We start from the raw sequence: 16,521 nt of genomic DNA, 5'->3' as shown, positions 1-16,521 counted from the left end.
TTTACATGCTTGGTTTATAATTATACTATAACAAATTAAGCATATTTTGCTATAACACTTTTTTCAAAAATCTGTCGAGTAATCTTTCTGTACATGCGTCAGAGTAGGCACGGTTAAATGTCTGACCGTGACCGCTCAAATATTCGAAGCTACAAGTTTATTAATTCTGCAAATTTTCAAATAAAATTTTAGGACAATATTCTAGAAGAATTGCACTAGCAGAATATATGATTTAAAAAAAAAGAGTTTTTGATCTTATGAACGACATATGATGATCCCTTAAGGCAAGGAACCAATCTGCTAATGTACCATCTGAAGTTACATACAGAAAATGCGCTCTCAAATTTATTATTTCTGTATTAATGTGCTACAAATAGATAGAACTCTAAACGACGTTCCGTTAATAGTCTTACCTATTTAGATACTTATTTACATGTTTCGTTATTTTATTTAATAAAATCAAACTAATTTAATTTTTGTTGTGTTCATAAATTATAGTTTGTATAACAATTATAAAAATCTGATTTCTGTAAGATTCACCATTTACTTTGTATATTTGCAATACTGTCACGTGGTTTTATTTGCATCGCGTCAGTTTTATCATCATAATCATTGATAAACTTGAAGTTGGCGTTACATACATACCACATGGTGTTGAAACGTGATAGATTTTAGGGTTATCATATACTTTTTATTGATAAATTAAATCTGTTGTGTATTTAAAATAATTATTTATATATTATTTTATTTATAATTAAACTTGAGAATAATGGAGACTTTACAAGATCCCGTTAGACAGGAAACAATGATGTGAGTATATTTACAATTAAATATAACCTTAAAAACGTGTGTTAACATTCTGTAAATTTAATTTAAGTTTCCAGACTTCTTTAATTTATGGGTCTAAAAAAACCAATTACTCAAAACTTGTTTCAAAGATGTTTACTTTATCAACCTTTCAGTTTTATTAAACCAAGTTTTAATCCTTTTATGTGACATACAATTGACATAAGTTAATGTCAATAGGAAATATAAATGACGTAAATTATGTTCTTAGATTATGCTGCATTTGTGGTATTGGTATTCAACCTAATCCTGCCAACATGTGTGTCTCATGTTTAAGAACTCAAATTGATATTACTGAAGCCATTCCAAAGCAAGCGACAATTCATTTTTGTAAAGGATGTGAAAGGTAAAAAATAAAAAATATATGTTGCTAGAATTTTTAACAGTTGATTTCGTCGTATAGCTAAATTTTTTATTAATTTACATAATAAAATTCCTTTAGATATTTGCAGCCACCTGCAGAATGGATTCATGCAGCATTAGAATCTAAAGAATTATTGACACTGTGTTTGAAAAAATTGAAGGGGCTGAATCGTGTAAAATTAATTGATGCTGGATTTGTATGGACAGAACCTCATTCAATGAGGCTAAAGGTATTTTTGAAGTTGTATGATTATCATAATAATATTATTATGTTATTGCATAATATTGTTTAGGTAAAACTGACGGTACAAGCAGAAGTGATGAATGGTGCAGTTTTGCAACAAATATTTGTAGTTGAATATACAGTAAATCACCACATGTGTGATGATTGTCATAGAACAGAAGCAAAAGATTATTGGCGTGCTTTGGTGAGTCCTGTAAAACAGTAATTTTGTTTTGTATAGATTTTCTTAAATGTACTTACTATACATTTTCAACAGGTACAAGTGAGGCAAAAATGCACAAATAAAAAAACATTCTATTATTTGGAACAATTAATCTTGAAGTACAAAGCACATGAACATACATTGGGCATAAAACCTATTCACGGTAATGGATGGTTGTTAAAATCTTTAATTAATAAGTCTGTTAAGTTATTAAGTTAATTATGAATTTTATTAGAGGGTCTGGACTTTTTCTATGCAAATGAGGCAACAGCTAGGAAGATGGTTGACTTTCTTTCAAGCGTGGTACCTTGCACTTATGATCATTCTAAAAAGTTGATTTCTCATGACATCCATAGTAATATCTATAACTATAAATTCACATACAGGTATTATATTTAAAAGATGTTACATTGATTACATTGATGTGGAAGTAATAGTAATTTAATGAAATATACTGTAAAAGTAAAATGCATATTATCTTCCCTTCTTTTATAGCGTGGAGATAGTTCCAATATCAAGGGATAGTATTGTATGTCTTCCAAAGAAGTTAGGTCATCAATTGGGAGGAATAAATCCTATTTGTCTAGTATACAAGATTACAAACGCTATTCACTTAATAGATGTCGCAACTGGTCAAAGTATGTTGTTTTCCAAACTTTTATAATTTGTTTATCTATTTCATATTTTATATTTATTAAATATTGTTCTTATAACAGTTGCAGAAGTGAGTTCTACACTTTACTGGAGGCATCCTTTTAATAGTATTTGTGATCCAAAACAGTTAATAGAATATATAGTAATGGATATTGAACCAATAAGTTTCAAGGATAGAAAATTCTTTCCAGGACAAGGAGCAATTTCTATCAAGGTATACTTTATTAAATATATAATTAAAAATTTCTTTATTCCTATTTTTGTATTATAAGATGAATTTAAAATGGTTTATAAAATAATGTAAATAGTTTAAGCATATTTTGAATGAAGTCTACAATCAAATTTCCATTTTCAGCACGGAGTGGCAGATGTATGGTTAGTTAGAAGGTGTGATTTAGGAATAAATGAGAATTACATTCATACACGTACTCACCTTGGCCATGTACTTAAACCAGGAGATACGGCATTAGGGTAGGATATCAAATATAATATCACTAGCCAGAAATAAGACTAGAGTTTGTAAAATGAGCTTTGTTCATAGGTATGCTATTAACGATAGTAATATCAATGATGATAATTTTGAACTATTGAATAAAGATTTGGTCCCAGACGTAATTTTGACAAAGAAAAGTTATGCACATGACAGAGTAGCACGACGCAAGATAAGAATTTGGAAATTAAAACATATGCTTCAAAACGAAGATGACTTGAATAAGTAAGTAACTTACTGTGATTTATATTACAATTAAAAAGCGGAAGTATTTTGAAACTGAAATGATTAGTTGCCCATTTATTCGCTACTTGGTATTTTATAATTTGAAGAATATGTATTGTAATAACTTTATTAATTGGAATTTATATTACTGTCTTTGTTTCAGTGATTATTATGAATTTTTGGAAGACATAGAGGAGGATCCAGAGATGAGGCAAAATATAAATATTTTCAGAGATAGCACGAAAACAATACCAGTGGATAGTAATGAATTAATTGATCCTAGTTGTCCGCAAGTTACTCTCGAGGAAATGCTTGATGATCTTATAATTGATGATGTCCAAGTACCTCAAATCGATGAAAACTTTGAATAAAAATGTAATGTCGTTTTTCTATAAGCTCTTTCTTACTTACGTCCCAAAAATATTTTAAAGGAAAGAATAATTATACAAAGCTTGAACTTTCTAAATCACATTTCAGTTAAAAAATATTAGACTTTACAAATCATGATTGAAACAGCTGAAAAGAATATGAAAGAAACTGAAAGCTGCCAGGTATATGTTAAACATAATAAATAAGGTTATTTATTATTTTTGTTCGTAAGATGAAAATTGTTTATACTTTGTTTTTTACATAACTTTTTATATTTTTACAATGGTCAACATTTGCTAATCATTGCATAAAATTTAGTAAAGCTACGTAAGCAGGTGAAAATACAGAAATATAAATTTCTATTTAGAATACACTTAAGAGCGCAGAAAATATAGAAACATAGAAATATAGAAATACATATATGTAAATAGAAGCACAAAAATAATAAATATAAGAATTGTCCGAATATTCAAAAAGTTTATGCCACAGCATGTAAAAACATTGTCAACGTGAAATATGCGGATCGTATGGTTTTTATATGCTAGTAAAATAGAAATACTTATTGGTATTATAGAGTACTTATTGGTCCTTTTAACTGTTTATAAAAAATGAGAATTGTAATAGTCAAGGTAATTATAGTTTTGATGTAATGTTTTTCTTAATCAGACAATGTTACTGCTTTCAGAGAATAGAAAAAATGTATAGAATTTTGCAATTATTCGCACTTTCCAAATATTCGCTAATTCTATCAGTTTTACTTTTATTCTTATTTAATAATGACTAACATTTCTTCCATGTTTTTCTACATGGATTAATTTTTTTGTGCATATATTAAATATGTTAATATAAATCAATATGTGTTAGTAGTATATGTAAATATAAATATAAAATATAAATGTTATATTTTGTAAATAAATCTATCTAAATACGTGTGTACGGAAGCGGGATAAGCATATTTCGAATAATTGTATTAGGCAGATGATAAGCTTTCAATATTATTATTTTATGTTGTTATAAGAGAATGAAAAACTCAAAGAACATACTGCGTCGGAATTCGTTCAACTGAGAGAAGTAAGTAGAAGTTAAATGGACATTAGGTGATTTATCAATTTAGTCATTTTAATCATTCATATTTGAATTGGTCCAGATATGAGAATAACGCAACATCACCGTAGTTAAACATACGCCGACATTTTTCAATAAAAAGTAGGCCTTTGAATCAAAGTGTGACGTTAGTGGCAGTTGTATTATCATCTTAAAAGTTATTTCTACAAACTTCCAATTAATGCATGTAAGGAACCTGAATGTTATTAATACTATTTTAAACAATTTCATATATTCTATATATTTTCGGTTAAATATCATTTAAGTGATAAAGCTATAATATAATGGTGTTATTACATATACATGAATATAAAAAATAAAGTTTTTCGCTAAAGTAATAACATTTGTTTTTTTTTTTTTAAATAGTTATAATTACGAAATTATATTTCAATGACTAGATTTATATAAAAAGAAAACTCTGTTTTATTTAAATTAAACTTAACTATGTAAGCAGAGAAACTTTTTTTTTTTGTTTAAAAGTCGCGTAACAAAAAGCGATTGATCATATACAATGCAAAGACTTTTCCGGTTACTCGATTAAAACATGTAAATATCTTTGATTGTAAAGTTCCGTAGTTAATACACCTATAACTGTTACTGCGTTATGTATCGAATTACCAGAATCTCGTATCAATCTGATCGAACGTTCTATGTCTCCTTTAAGTTCTATATATTGCTTGTTCAACAAAAGCCTTTCCAAGCTCTGCATGGCTTTGATCGCCTCAGCGCTAGGTCGAATATCCATTGAATCTGGATCGGTCGATCTCACAGGTGCCACTCCAGGTGATTGAGGGGTGTACCTCACTAATTGTTGCTCAGATTTTGATTCAGGTAATTGTGCCAAACAATATACGCCTATTGCACGGCTCAAAAACTTGCACCTAAACAAATTGTGAAATGTACATTTTCCATTGTACGCAATAAAGTATATTCATCATTTATACTATAAAGTAAAATATTTTATAATTAGTATTTAATTTACCTAATAGACAGTTGAGATCCTTTTTTAAAACCAATAGCCCCTAATATACCCCAAGTTTGTCCTCCATCGTCAGCTATCGTTAACAATATACGTGCTAAACCTTTAAGAGCTTTAACAGCAGTAACAGTATTTTCATTATATTTACATTGCCTATACACTAATTCGCACGTTTTAGCCCATAACAGGGGGAGCTTCTCTTCATTGATATCCCTAAATGATACGCTTTTGGTTAAATACAGTTATACCAGAATATAAATTTATACAATTTACCACTTACATTGGTCTTATAGCAGAAATCCAATCGACTAGATTTATAAGAAATTCTCCTTCTTCTTTTATGTCTTGGCATAATGGTAGTCGTTTAAGTAAAACTGAATACAGGGTAAGAATTCTTCCTTCAGAAACTAATATTGTTTCCAATGGTGGTTGTCGTGATACTGTTGGTTGCAAAATAGTTAAAACTGAAGCCCATGTTGACTGCATTTCTTCAGATGCTATAATATATATCAAATAGTAACAATGAATAATTTAATTAACGTTATGAATTTGGTACGTTATTTGAATTCTAAGCATTAAGTAAATTTTAATCTTACGTACCATTAAATCTAAAATACGCTTCCAACGCAGCTTCCATTAGTTCTCCAAGTATGGATGATGAAGTAATTGCTGTGTTTATAATTTTAAGTACAGCTATGAGGATTGGATTTGTAGCTGTTCTTTTTAACAACCATGAGGTCCAACTGTTACGAAGATATTCCATTAAAAGACCACTCTGATTCATATTATGAAATAACTCGGTTATTAACAAACACGCTTCTGCAATTTGCTGGGACTCTGAGACAGCTGAAAAGTGATGTCGTTTTTATTAACAGCTTAAATATAGAAAATAATTTGTAAAGTATAGTAATGCCCGGTTAGAAGTTTAGACTGTACAACATTGTATACTCACTATTCATGATAACAGCTTCCATGTCATCTAACATTTTTATCAATGTATTAGTAACTAATTTTGAATTTGCAGATAATAAAGATTTGTGTCTAGTTGTACAATTAATTAATAGTTTTATTGATGCACGTACATACATTTGTTTCTTTTTTAGAGTAGTTGCATGAAAATGTGTTAGGAAGGGACTATATCCTGCTGACACCTTCAACAGACTATTAGTTTTAAGTTTAATTAAATGAAGTAAATAGTTTCTATAACATGTTTACCTTTTAAATTATCAAGCGATACTTACTTATTCACAGCAATATCTATAGGATGACATTGGTCATTGTCACCGGTGAGAATAACTCTTGGATCACAACTCATAACATGCCAATTAATTACTTGATCGTACGCAGTTGCATCCAATAAATGCCACGAAAATTTTTCAGTTTCAGCAATTAATTGAACTGCTCTGTCATTCTAAAATATCAAATACTTAGAAGTTTTAGTTTTGAATTTAAACTTTATAAGCAAAAGAAATATATTAAATTTTAACATTTCTTTCAAGCAGAAATTTCTTTTTTAATTCCCTTAACTTGTATAAATATTCAATTTACCTGTCTAACATTCGGTTCCGTGGATAACTTCACAATTAAATTTAACAAACAAATGTGGATTCTTGTCGCAATTGCCAACGGTTGTGTTGCTACAAATTCGTTCATCCAAATTGACCAATTTACACAAGTGAACACACTTCCAAGGAATAAATGACTCTCTGGTAAATATTGGTCAATAACTTTGATCATTAGTTCTATGTCACTTACTCCTGGATAAAAATGGTCCCACGGCAATGATAAAAAGTTCCCATGAATGACATTTAAAATGTGGTTTTTAACCGAACAGTGTGCAAAATTAGTAACATAGAACTGCCAGATGAAACTTAAAATTTTGCTAGATGTTGGTAGTGTATCAATAATGAAGCGGACGCATTCAACAAACATTGCCACAATTTTGTTAGCGTAAGGGCCATCTGTGATAATCCATGGTAACAAAACCGATCTGTCATCTGTAAGTTGTTGAATCCATGCGGCCGTTGGTTCTTTTAAATTACGTGTCCAGTATGGTGTAATCCAAGGTGAATACATGTCACTTAACACAGGCCATATTTTCTCACATACTGTAAATAATATAATAACGTTGATACACTTATACAATGTGTATATATTAGGTCGTGTAATATGAAACGGATTTTTACCAATTAATTTACCAAAAATTTGATAAACACTTACATTGAACTCCTAGAGAACCTCTATCGGACTGAAGAGTAAGCACAACAAGAGCATGACCTACCATACCAAGAAATACAGTTAACGGTTCGTTGTAGATTCTGTATTTTGGATATAATCCATAAAGACCATACTGTAAACGCTCTTGCATGAAATGTCTACTTAATAATATAGCTGTATCGAATATCTGCAATGAAGTAGTTAAATTGACTTCTTGTTTGCCAACGAATTATAATGATGTTTAAAGAATAAATTATACTGTAGCAACAATTATATAAATATACCTCTTGTCTAGAAAGAAGTCTTTGTTCAGTGGCATAGTGACGAATTTCATCTCTAATTTTAGACGATTGAATGGAAAATGAATTTTTTGGTTTGCTACTGAGTGTTCCTAATAAATCTCGCCAAACATCTAGTGACAAATTTTGACTTTCGCTGCATTTTAATATAACGCTTAAAACTTCGCCATAATGCTCAGGAAATTCATGTAATAAAACGAGTCGTAAATGATTTCTAAATAGCTGTAAGAAGTATGTATTGTTAGAATCAATGAAACAAATAAATAATATTGAAAATCAGTACATATAATGAAATTTTATATAAATACCTCGTGTAATATCAATTTCTCTTCTTCAGGATTCAGACCCATATTACAAAGAGCTCTGCATACCAGATCTATGAATGTCGATCGTTCACTTAATTTTGGACGTCTGTAATTTAACCAGCTTCCAATGTCAAACTAAAATGAGAATGAGAATATTTAATATACATAAAAGTATAAATTACTGCAATAAAAGTTATTGAAATTATACACAGCATACTTTTGATAATAATACAAAACATAGATCAACATTTTTTCCAGTTGATAATTCAACAACTGTCTGATACATTTGTAAAAATTTGGATGCGCCACCAGCAACAGGTGTAAAATATGGTCCAAGTAAACCACCAAGGTTCGGTCTATGCATTATAGTATTTAATAACTGTGGGCCTTGACTTTCTTCTCCACTGATAAATAACTTTTCAAATATTTATATTAATAATATATCAAATAAGATTATTCATATAGATTAGATAAGCAGACCTACTTGTCCCAGTCTTTCTATACAAGTTGTAATAAGCTGTTTTGTTGGAGGACACAATGCTGCTTCTTCCGTGTAACATTCTATGAGATAATAAAACAATTTAACTCCGCTTTCTTGAATTTTGTACAACATCGTCGTGTTTTCACTAGTTCGACTTAAAGTTACTTCATGTTCTAGCATTCTACAAAACAATAAAAAAAGATTGACAAAAGATAATTCAAGGTTAAATTCCGAATGTCTGGAATATGGAATTTATAATGCATTATTAAATTCCATAATGCATTTATGAAATATAATTTTAAAGAAATATTTATCATACGTACGCAATTAAATGATCTACAAATACACATCCTTGAGTAACTTTACTAGGTGGTGGCTGACTAGCCTTTATCAACAAATTTTCATGTTCTGCTCTGTTCTGAGTTATTACGTTATCAATACCATCGTTGACATGAGCTTCGGATACCTAAATATATTAATAACTTAGATAATATTAGAGATACGAGGCAATAAAATGAACACCTTAGGCTTCTTTGAAACTAAAAACATTATTCTTAGTACCTTAACTCTAATTACTGCTGGACCAGCACAATGGACGGTAGGCGGTGTTCCTGATCTAGATCGTTTTTGATTCGTAGGTACTGAATCACATACTGCGTGCAGTGTTATTTGGTTTTCAATCTCTTGATAAAGCGTAGGCACTAATTCTAAAAAACTGCAATCTACAGCTGTGTGTTCGGAAATCAATAAGTTGTATGTCTGAGCATAATCTGATATGGTTTTAAGGTAAGGCTTGACGAAATCGATAGTTGAATTTGAATTATACAAAATCTCTATAGGTATAGAATTCAGAACTTTTTTAATTCGACTTATAGACGGCGGTGGAACAGGCTGTTCATACGCAGTGAATCTTTTGAAAATTCTTTGCAACGGATCAGCTATTTCTAAGAATGCAATTGTTGATGCATTTATTCTGTTTTGAAATTGATTCTCTTGATCTCTATGACATAAGTATTCCCATTCGTGGACCGCCTTTATTTGATTTTGTTCGACCGTCCAGTAATCAACATATTCTAACCATGGTGCCTATTTAAAAAGATTATAAAAAGTGTTGGACTTCTATTTGTTTGTCAGTTATTTACAATAAAGAAATTGGAACTGTTTAACTCACCCAATCCTCTTGTACAAGTAAAATTAATTTCTGTGCCATATACTGAGGAGGCAAAGCTGATAGGTAAAAGCCTGGCTCTTGTATTCGTGGTTCCTCAAGCCATAAACTTAATGTTTTGTAAAATCTGTAAAAATACGATTACAGTGTTTTTCTTATAATCTTCTTATGTATATTATATGTGATCATTATGTACTTTGCTGCATTAAAATAAAATGTTCGTCTTTCATCGGTGATTGGTTTCCCATCCTCTAAATCTTTTTCCCCTTTTAATTGGAAATACGTAGTAGTGTCGTGTAATCGTTTTTTTATTTTTTTCAAATAACTCAGATTGATCATGCCTTCGAAAAATTTTTCACCAATTCCTCCGTGATCGATAACTCTGCAAAGATAATATATTATTACTTGTACACGTGAAGGTCTGTGTCTTGTTTTTCATTAAAACCAAACCTTGTTGTCGTGGGAACTCTTGCAAGGAACAAAGCAAAAAAATTTTGCCATAGAAGAGGAAGCATTGGATGATCCATGGGAGTATCTAATGCTTGTTGAGACCAACGGTATATAAATAATCCATTAGCTCCAAATGGTTGCATTTTTACTGTCGCACAAGCTTTCTGAAAGTAAAGTGTTATGTATAATAAAAATTTGATGGCAATATACTAATAATACATACCTTGATAGCTGCATCCAATGATATTTTACTTTGCGTGGATAATTCCCGTAAAATTTCATGCCACAGACCAGTTTTAATTTCTCTATTGTATTGTTCAACTGACAACACTTGATAAGCAACCCAAACCGATTGTACAGAACCTCCTAACAGACTTACTGAATTTGAAGAACCGGTTGCCCAGTTTAAGAATGATCCCAATGATCCCACCACGTTTCGAGTGGATGTTGTAGTCTGCAAATAATCGATGAAATTAATATACTCTTATGTACTAGTTAAATTTATTCGATGCAATTAGAATATAAATATTAAACGAGTAAGTAAAGAACTGTAAATATTTATACAAAATTCATTTAAGTCGATCTTACAGAAAAAAGACTTTGAAACATATTTTCCACTGTCGTTTTTGCTTCAACATAGAAAAATGCAACGCTAATCACAGTGTCCATCAAGTACATTACACTTTGATCTTTATTCCAATCTGGTACGAGTACAAGTACATTTAACCACAAATGTACGAAATTCTTTGGAGTTTGTAGAGAATATCTGTAACAATAAATAGATAATCATACTATGAAATTAATTATTTAAAAAGATTGTAATCATTTACCTTTTATAGTTACGTAAATGTGAATGTATCATATTAGAAAATTGTTTTAGTATTGTTCCAGGAAACTCTGCGGTTATGAAACTTTTTGCCACGTTCATGTAAGTTCTATCAGCCGCGATTAAAGAAATGATCAGATTAATAAATTTTTCATTTTTTAGCAGTGAATCGACACACTCCAAGAACAATGGTACAATATGATGTAAACATATAAGTACTTGTTCATATTTATAATGAGACTGTAATATCTGTAATTGACTGAAACCCTTTAAACATATCAAGGGCACAGAGTGACCCCATAATGTCATGACTGTTGCTACATAGCATGCGATCGGTTGTTTGTCAAGAGTACCAGTTACTAAAATTTCCAAATATGAGTCAGAATCCATATTAGGCAGATGTGCAAATGCTTCTTGAATATTCATTAATGTGTGTTGACAGATTGTCTCAGTCTGATCCAGTTGATGTAATCTAAGTTTAGTAACCATTTCCCATGCCCACAGCGAGAAAACCTGTTCTGCACTTTGTGGCCTTATTATCGATGACACCTGCAAATGCAAGTTCAATGCAGAAAGGCTGTTAAAAATTACTTTATAAATAATAGAACGCTGATATACAACATTTAAATATCTATACCTGTTTAACACCTTCTGCCAATAAAGATGAACTTTCAACAGGAGAATCACGTATATATTTCATCGCGAGTTCAACAATTAACAATGCTATGCGTCTATGTAAATCAATCGAAAGATGTAAATCACCATTTCTATAAGAAATAGACCAATGAAATTTTTATCACGTTAAAGATGTATAAGAATTGACTTAAGCCATAATCTGTATGTATAAGTGTTTAAAGCAATAGGAACATAAATAAATGAAAAATGGTGTTCTTACTCGTTGAAACCCCAATTCAAATGAGAAAGGATTAAACGAGCTAAATGATTCTCAGTTGATGTTAAGGGATGTTCGTGTAACCATTTCGAGAGAATTGTTATGTCTTGTTCCTGTGGAATCCACTTATCCTGTTTCAGTTCGGTGAATAGATATAAACTTAACTACAAATATTAAGACTGAAGTTAATTACAAATTCATTACTCAATGAAAAATTTTTAAAAATATGTTGTTACCTTCCCGACAGATTCAAAGTTATCTTTTAATTTGTGCAAAATATCCGATAGAAGTGACGGGTATTTGTTCGTCAAATTTGATAACAGAGATCGTGCATCTTTTAAACATGAATCTTGCGTTTTTCCACTAAGAAATCCAATCTGTAAGTTACAATCATTGTTAAATAATGAAAACTTTTCAATAACATAATTATTGATACATACTTGAAATAAATCTAGCGTTGTTGCTTTTACAAAGTCATAGTCTTTGTTAATTCTTGCCATAGCCATATTAGCAAAAGTAGTTAGAAGAAAATATGATTCATCTCCTGGCAGATTGCATAACTTTTCTTCAAATTGCTTGCGAAGTTGTGGGCAATTTAATTTATCTTCCCAGTCTGTAGGTATATAGTAATAAATTTAATTCATATGTCAATTGTTTCTTTAGTACAGAATTGTACTTACTTTGTAGATCTACATCGACCATATGGGCATCAGTTTGTGAAGAATCAGTATGCAGTATATAAAATATTTGCCACAAAGTATTAGAGGATATTAAGTGATATGGGACAGTTGCTAAATATTGCCATGCACCCAAACGACGTGAAGAAAATATGCAAAGTACTGCTCTTAAAAAGAAATAATCAAATTCTAATTGTAGCTTTAGCAATGTAGATTTATCGATATGCTGTAAAAATAATTTTTTGTAACTATATTGAAACATTATTCACCATAAAAATTTGGAATTACCTGATTCTTATCGAATTCCTCCCATTGATCGCTAGCATACTGTACAATATCTCTAATTAGTGCACAGAGTCGTTTAGCTAATTGTCTATATCTCGGAGAATCATACGTTTTTAAACCTTGTTTCAGGATTTTAACAGTGATTGTAAAAAATGCAAATAGGCGTAGTATGTGATGGTGAGTAATCAAGTTTTTGTTCTGGTGGTATCTTTCATTCTGACACTGTATGTACAACACATATTTAAATACTTTGTCAAAAGGAATTTGATTGAGCAAAGAAATAAGATCATTTTCGAATAAACTTGTGCCAGAATTAGTTATATCCTCGTCTTCTTCTCCTTCTTGATCTAATATTACCCAAACTGTATCTCCAGGACTACACGCTGTATCATGTAGTGATGTCTGCACCTAATCAAAACATTAGCGGTTATTGCACTTATACAAAAATTTCATAGTGTACTTAAATCTTCTGAATACCTGTTCAAGAAATTTATCCCTTTCCTTTATTGGTAGCAGAATAACAGCCAATGTAGCTATTATGTGATCTAAATATGGATTATTTAATGGAGATATATTTGATTGACCAAATTCTTGTGGTGTTGGCATTTGTATATAACTGCTTGCCCAATTCATTACTCCACCAGGACACCTCAAGATGTGATTTAATAAAAATAAATGATCTTGCCAGTTTGCTACTCTCAAAAAAATTGCTACTAGTTTTGTTAGCCATTCTCTGGTGTCTGTGACAAACTTTCCATCCTTTAATAATTTTCTTTGAAAGTAAAACAATATAGTTATGCACATCCTTATTTCCATTAATTGTGGCATTAATTGTGAAGGTGTTTGTTCTGCTGCTAGGCTGATGGGTGCGTTTTGAGGAAGATTTGTAAACTCCTTGCAAGAGGCACACACGCTTTGAATATAATGTTCTATTTGTAATTTTAATAATTCTGCTTCATAACAGTACAGTGCTTGGGTATTATGCAACATTTCTTTTATTGTTGATAAATTTCGGGATAGAGACAGTAATGCTTGTTTGTTAAAGTGTGCAGTGTTATATTCATGTGTAGCACTAACAGGATTTCCATCTTGACATTCACCTGATTCTGTAATACAAGCTTTGTCTATACACCATAATCGTTTTTGAGTTTCCCTACAAGTTTTCTTCAATGTTTCCAATTCGTGTGAGTTGATAATTAAATGATTTCTTATACGAAGATATTTCATTAGAAACTCATGTAATTTATGTTGTTGTCTAACTGTATTACTTCTGAGTTGAGTTTCTATAAATTCTGAAATAAACATATCGATCAATCCTAATTCCTGGTTATCGTATAATGATGCTAACTGGCTTGCTGTAAATGGTTTAACTTCCTTCAAAGTGATACATGCACCATCCACAATATCTGTTGATGATTCTGTCTTCTCTTCTGTTTTCTTGTCACATTCAACATTTTTTAAATTCGATGTATTCGGTAGAGAATTTGATAAATTGGATGTTGAGGCTTCATTATTATCCACTTGAGAGTCAGATGTACTTTCTAACTTCACTGTATACATCGATGTCTTAACTTCTTCCACCTCTTCATCTGCATTATCTTCCAATGGTGCTGAAGCATTAATTTCATCCTAAAATTTGTATTAAAATATACAATAGAATTATTTATAATAAAAAAGTAAAATAACTGGGAACAATTGCATGTTTCCAATAGTACATTGTCATATAAAATTATGATAAAATGAAGCTTTCAATTAATAAAAATATAGATTATTAAAAATTGATTACATGGTGTTTCAAGATATAAGTATATAGCGTTTAAATGTGTAAAGCATGAAAAAATAAATACCTCACTAATGACTACTTGTAAATTACATTCTGCATTCTGCAAAGCATTTTCTTGGTCATATATTTCTGAGTCAATTGCGGCAAAGTGTAATTCACTTTCCATATTCTCAATGCCTTCACCCTTGGGATAATGTGTAGGAGATTCTCCAAGCAAGCATACGAATTCATCCAACGTTGGAGCCTCTGGTATGTCATGGTCTATACTTAATTGTTTAATTTCCTTTCTCTTCTTCTAAAAGTACACACACAGAAATATACATACAAATGTTTTGCTGAGATACAAGAAAATTTTCAATAGAAATAATAGACTCTCGAGTATTATATAGTTTAAAGCAACCAGACGTATATCTGATAAAGTGAACATAGAAAAATCAACAAAGGAAATAATTTTTACCTCTCGCTTCACTAATTCCATATTTGATAAATGTAGGTGCACAGATACATATGAATGTTAAATCTGTTATGTCAAGTGTAAATGAAAACTGGAAAAGCATAAAAAGACAATGTTTATCATGAAACAAGAAATTTTTGTAGCGTCATTCTGTCTATTGACATTTTAGGTTCTCTGAAATTTATTGCGTTTCCTTAATAATTTATCACGTGACAGAAATGATTAACATTTAATATCTATCGATTAACATATCGTCCAACAGTACAATGTTGTTTGTCTGCCCTGCTACCAGTTAATCAACTAATACGTCTTTAGTAAAAATCGTACGCTTTTATTGAATGTCAAATGATTGTTCCAAAGTAGCAAGTTGTCAGTTACCTACTTATCAAGCGAGTCTTTATTACGTGGTCATAAACCACAGGCAAAGTGTAACAATAGACCCACCACCTTATATACCTTCGTGGCTCAATTTGACTGCCTTATCGACTTAGAAATACTTTTAATGCATTTTCAATACTCTAATTTTTCTCATTACCACTTTTGTGTCACTCGCAACGTTATCAATAGAGTATTTCGTTTATGCTTCTAAATCCACTTCAGTATCTCATCGATTAACAAATAATGGTAAATAAACAAGACACTGGTTTCCTATCAACTTTTCATCTAAATATTAAATTTGTATATGTATATGGAAATAATTTTTTTTATAGATCTCTAATCAAGATATATATAAGAGAAGGAACATAAAGTATGTGACTTCTTATTTTTTGCTCTAAAAACTTATCTGTTCTGATTACTAAAACTGTTCACTGTTCCAATATTACAGTCATTCTACAGTTTCACTGAACTTAAAAAATTATATGAAATATGTCGAAGTCGAGTTTAATGAATTATCAGAATAAATGGATATCTCAGCTGCTCTTGCATTTTGACCAAAAATTATAGAATCTAAAAGAACACGGTAAAAATAATTCTGAAGGAAATCACATACGGTTTTAAATATGTTCAATCATATATTTCCATTTTGCTATAATGGCAACAGACTATTCTGTTGCTGTTTTGCGAACTAAGTTATCGCGGTAAATTTAACACGTTGAATATCGAACGATTTCGTACAGCAAAATATAAATGATGGACGAAATATGATATTAAATCATTTGATTGAATTGCATTATTATTGTTATTGCATCATCCAGCTGAATGTCACC

General features: G+C 30.5%; 2 protein-coding genes across 6 annotated transcripts; one reads left to right on the top strand and one right to left on the bottom strand.

Moving 5' to 3' along the window:
• The first annotated feature begins 143 nt into the window (after positions 1–143).
• On the top strand, positions 144–3,395 carry Nmd3 (60S ribosomal export protein NMD3). Its single transcript, XM_031981782.2, has 11 exons — positions 144–810; positions 1,058–1,192; positions 1,289–1,439; positions 1,503–1,637; positions 1,710–1,818; positions 1,891–2,041; positions 2,151–2,293; positions 2,372–2,523; positions 2,665–2,780; positions 2,851–3,024; positions 3,188–3,395. The coding sequence occupies exons 1-11, from the start codon at positions 770–772 to the stop codon at positions 3,393–3,395; spliced, it is 1,515 nt and encodes a 504-aa protein (XP_031837642.1). The 5' UTR covers positions 144–769.
• On the bottom strand, positions 2,543–15,776 carry Epg5 (ectopic P-granules autophagy protein 5). Of its 5 annotated transcripts, none has more exons than XM_031982001.2 (30): positions 15,758–15,776; positions 15,317–15,404; positions 14,924–15,154; positions 13,554–14,705; positions 13,080–13,484; positions 12,795–13,017; positions 12,555–12,727; positions 12,351–12,491; positions 12,118–12,278; positions 11,860–11,989; positions 11,227–11,771; positions 10,985–11,162; positions 10,620–10,850; positions 10,397–10,560; positions 10,143–10,328; positions 9,950–10,073; positions 9,340–9,864; positions 9,102–9,244; positions 8,782–8,959; positions 8,515–8,712; positions 8,301–8,432; positions 7,978–8,214; positions 7,697–7,880; positions 7,025–7,584; positions 6,718–6,887; positions 6,429–6,637; positions 6,077–6,322; positions 5,757–5,973; positions 5,480–5,689; positions 2,543–5,378 (listed from the first exon to the last, which is right to left on the bottom strand). In XM_031982001.2, the coding sequence occupies exons 2-30, from the start codon at positions 15,335–15,337 to the stop codon at positions 5,027–5,029; spliced, it is 7,626 nt and encodes a 2,541-aa protein (XP_031837861.1). In that variant the 5' UTR covers positions 15,338–15,404; positions 15,758–15,776; the 3' UTR covers positions 2,543–5,026. The 5 variants fall into 5 exon arrangements, with proteins under 5 accessions (XP_031837861.1, XP_031837859.1, XP_031837860.1 ...); XM_031981999.2 differs by lacking the exon at positions 15,758–15,776 and adding an exon at positions 15,692–15,732; XM_031982000.2 differs by lacking the exon at positions 15,758–15,776 and adding an exon at positions 15,696–15,729.
• Positions 15,777–16,521: the final 745 nt, after the last annotated feature.

Source organism: Nomia melanderi, chromosome 3, assembly GCF_051020985.1.
Source record: "Nomia melanderi isolate GNS246 chromosome 3, iyNomMela1, whole genome shotgun sequence".
NCBI lineage: Eukaryota > Metazoa > Arthropoda > Insecta > Hymenoptera > Halictidae > Nomia > Nomia melanderi.
The sequence above is the reverse complement of the archived record's forward strand: the minus strand, read 5'-3'. Positions and strand labels throughout refer to the sequence as shown.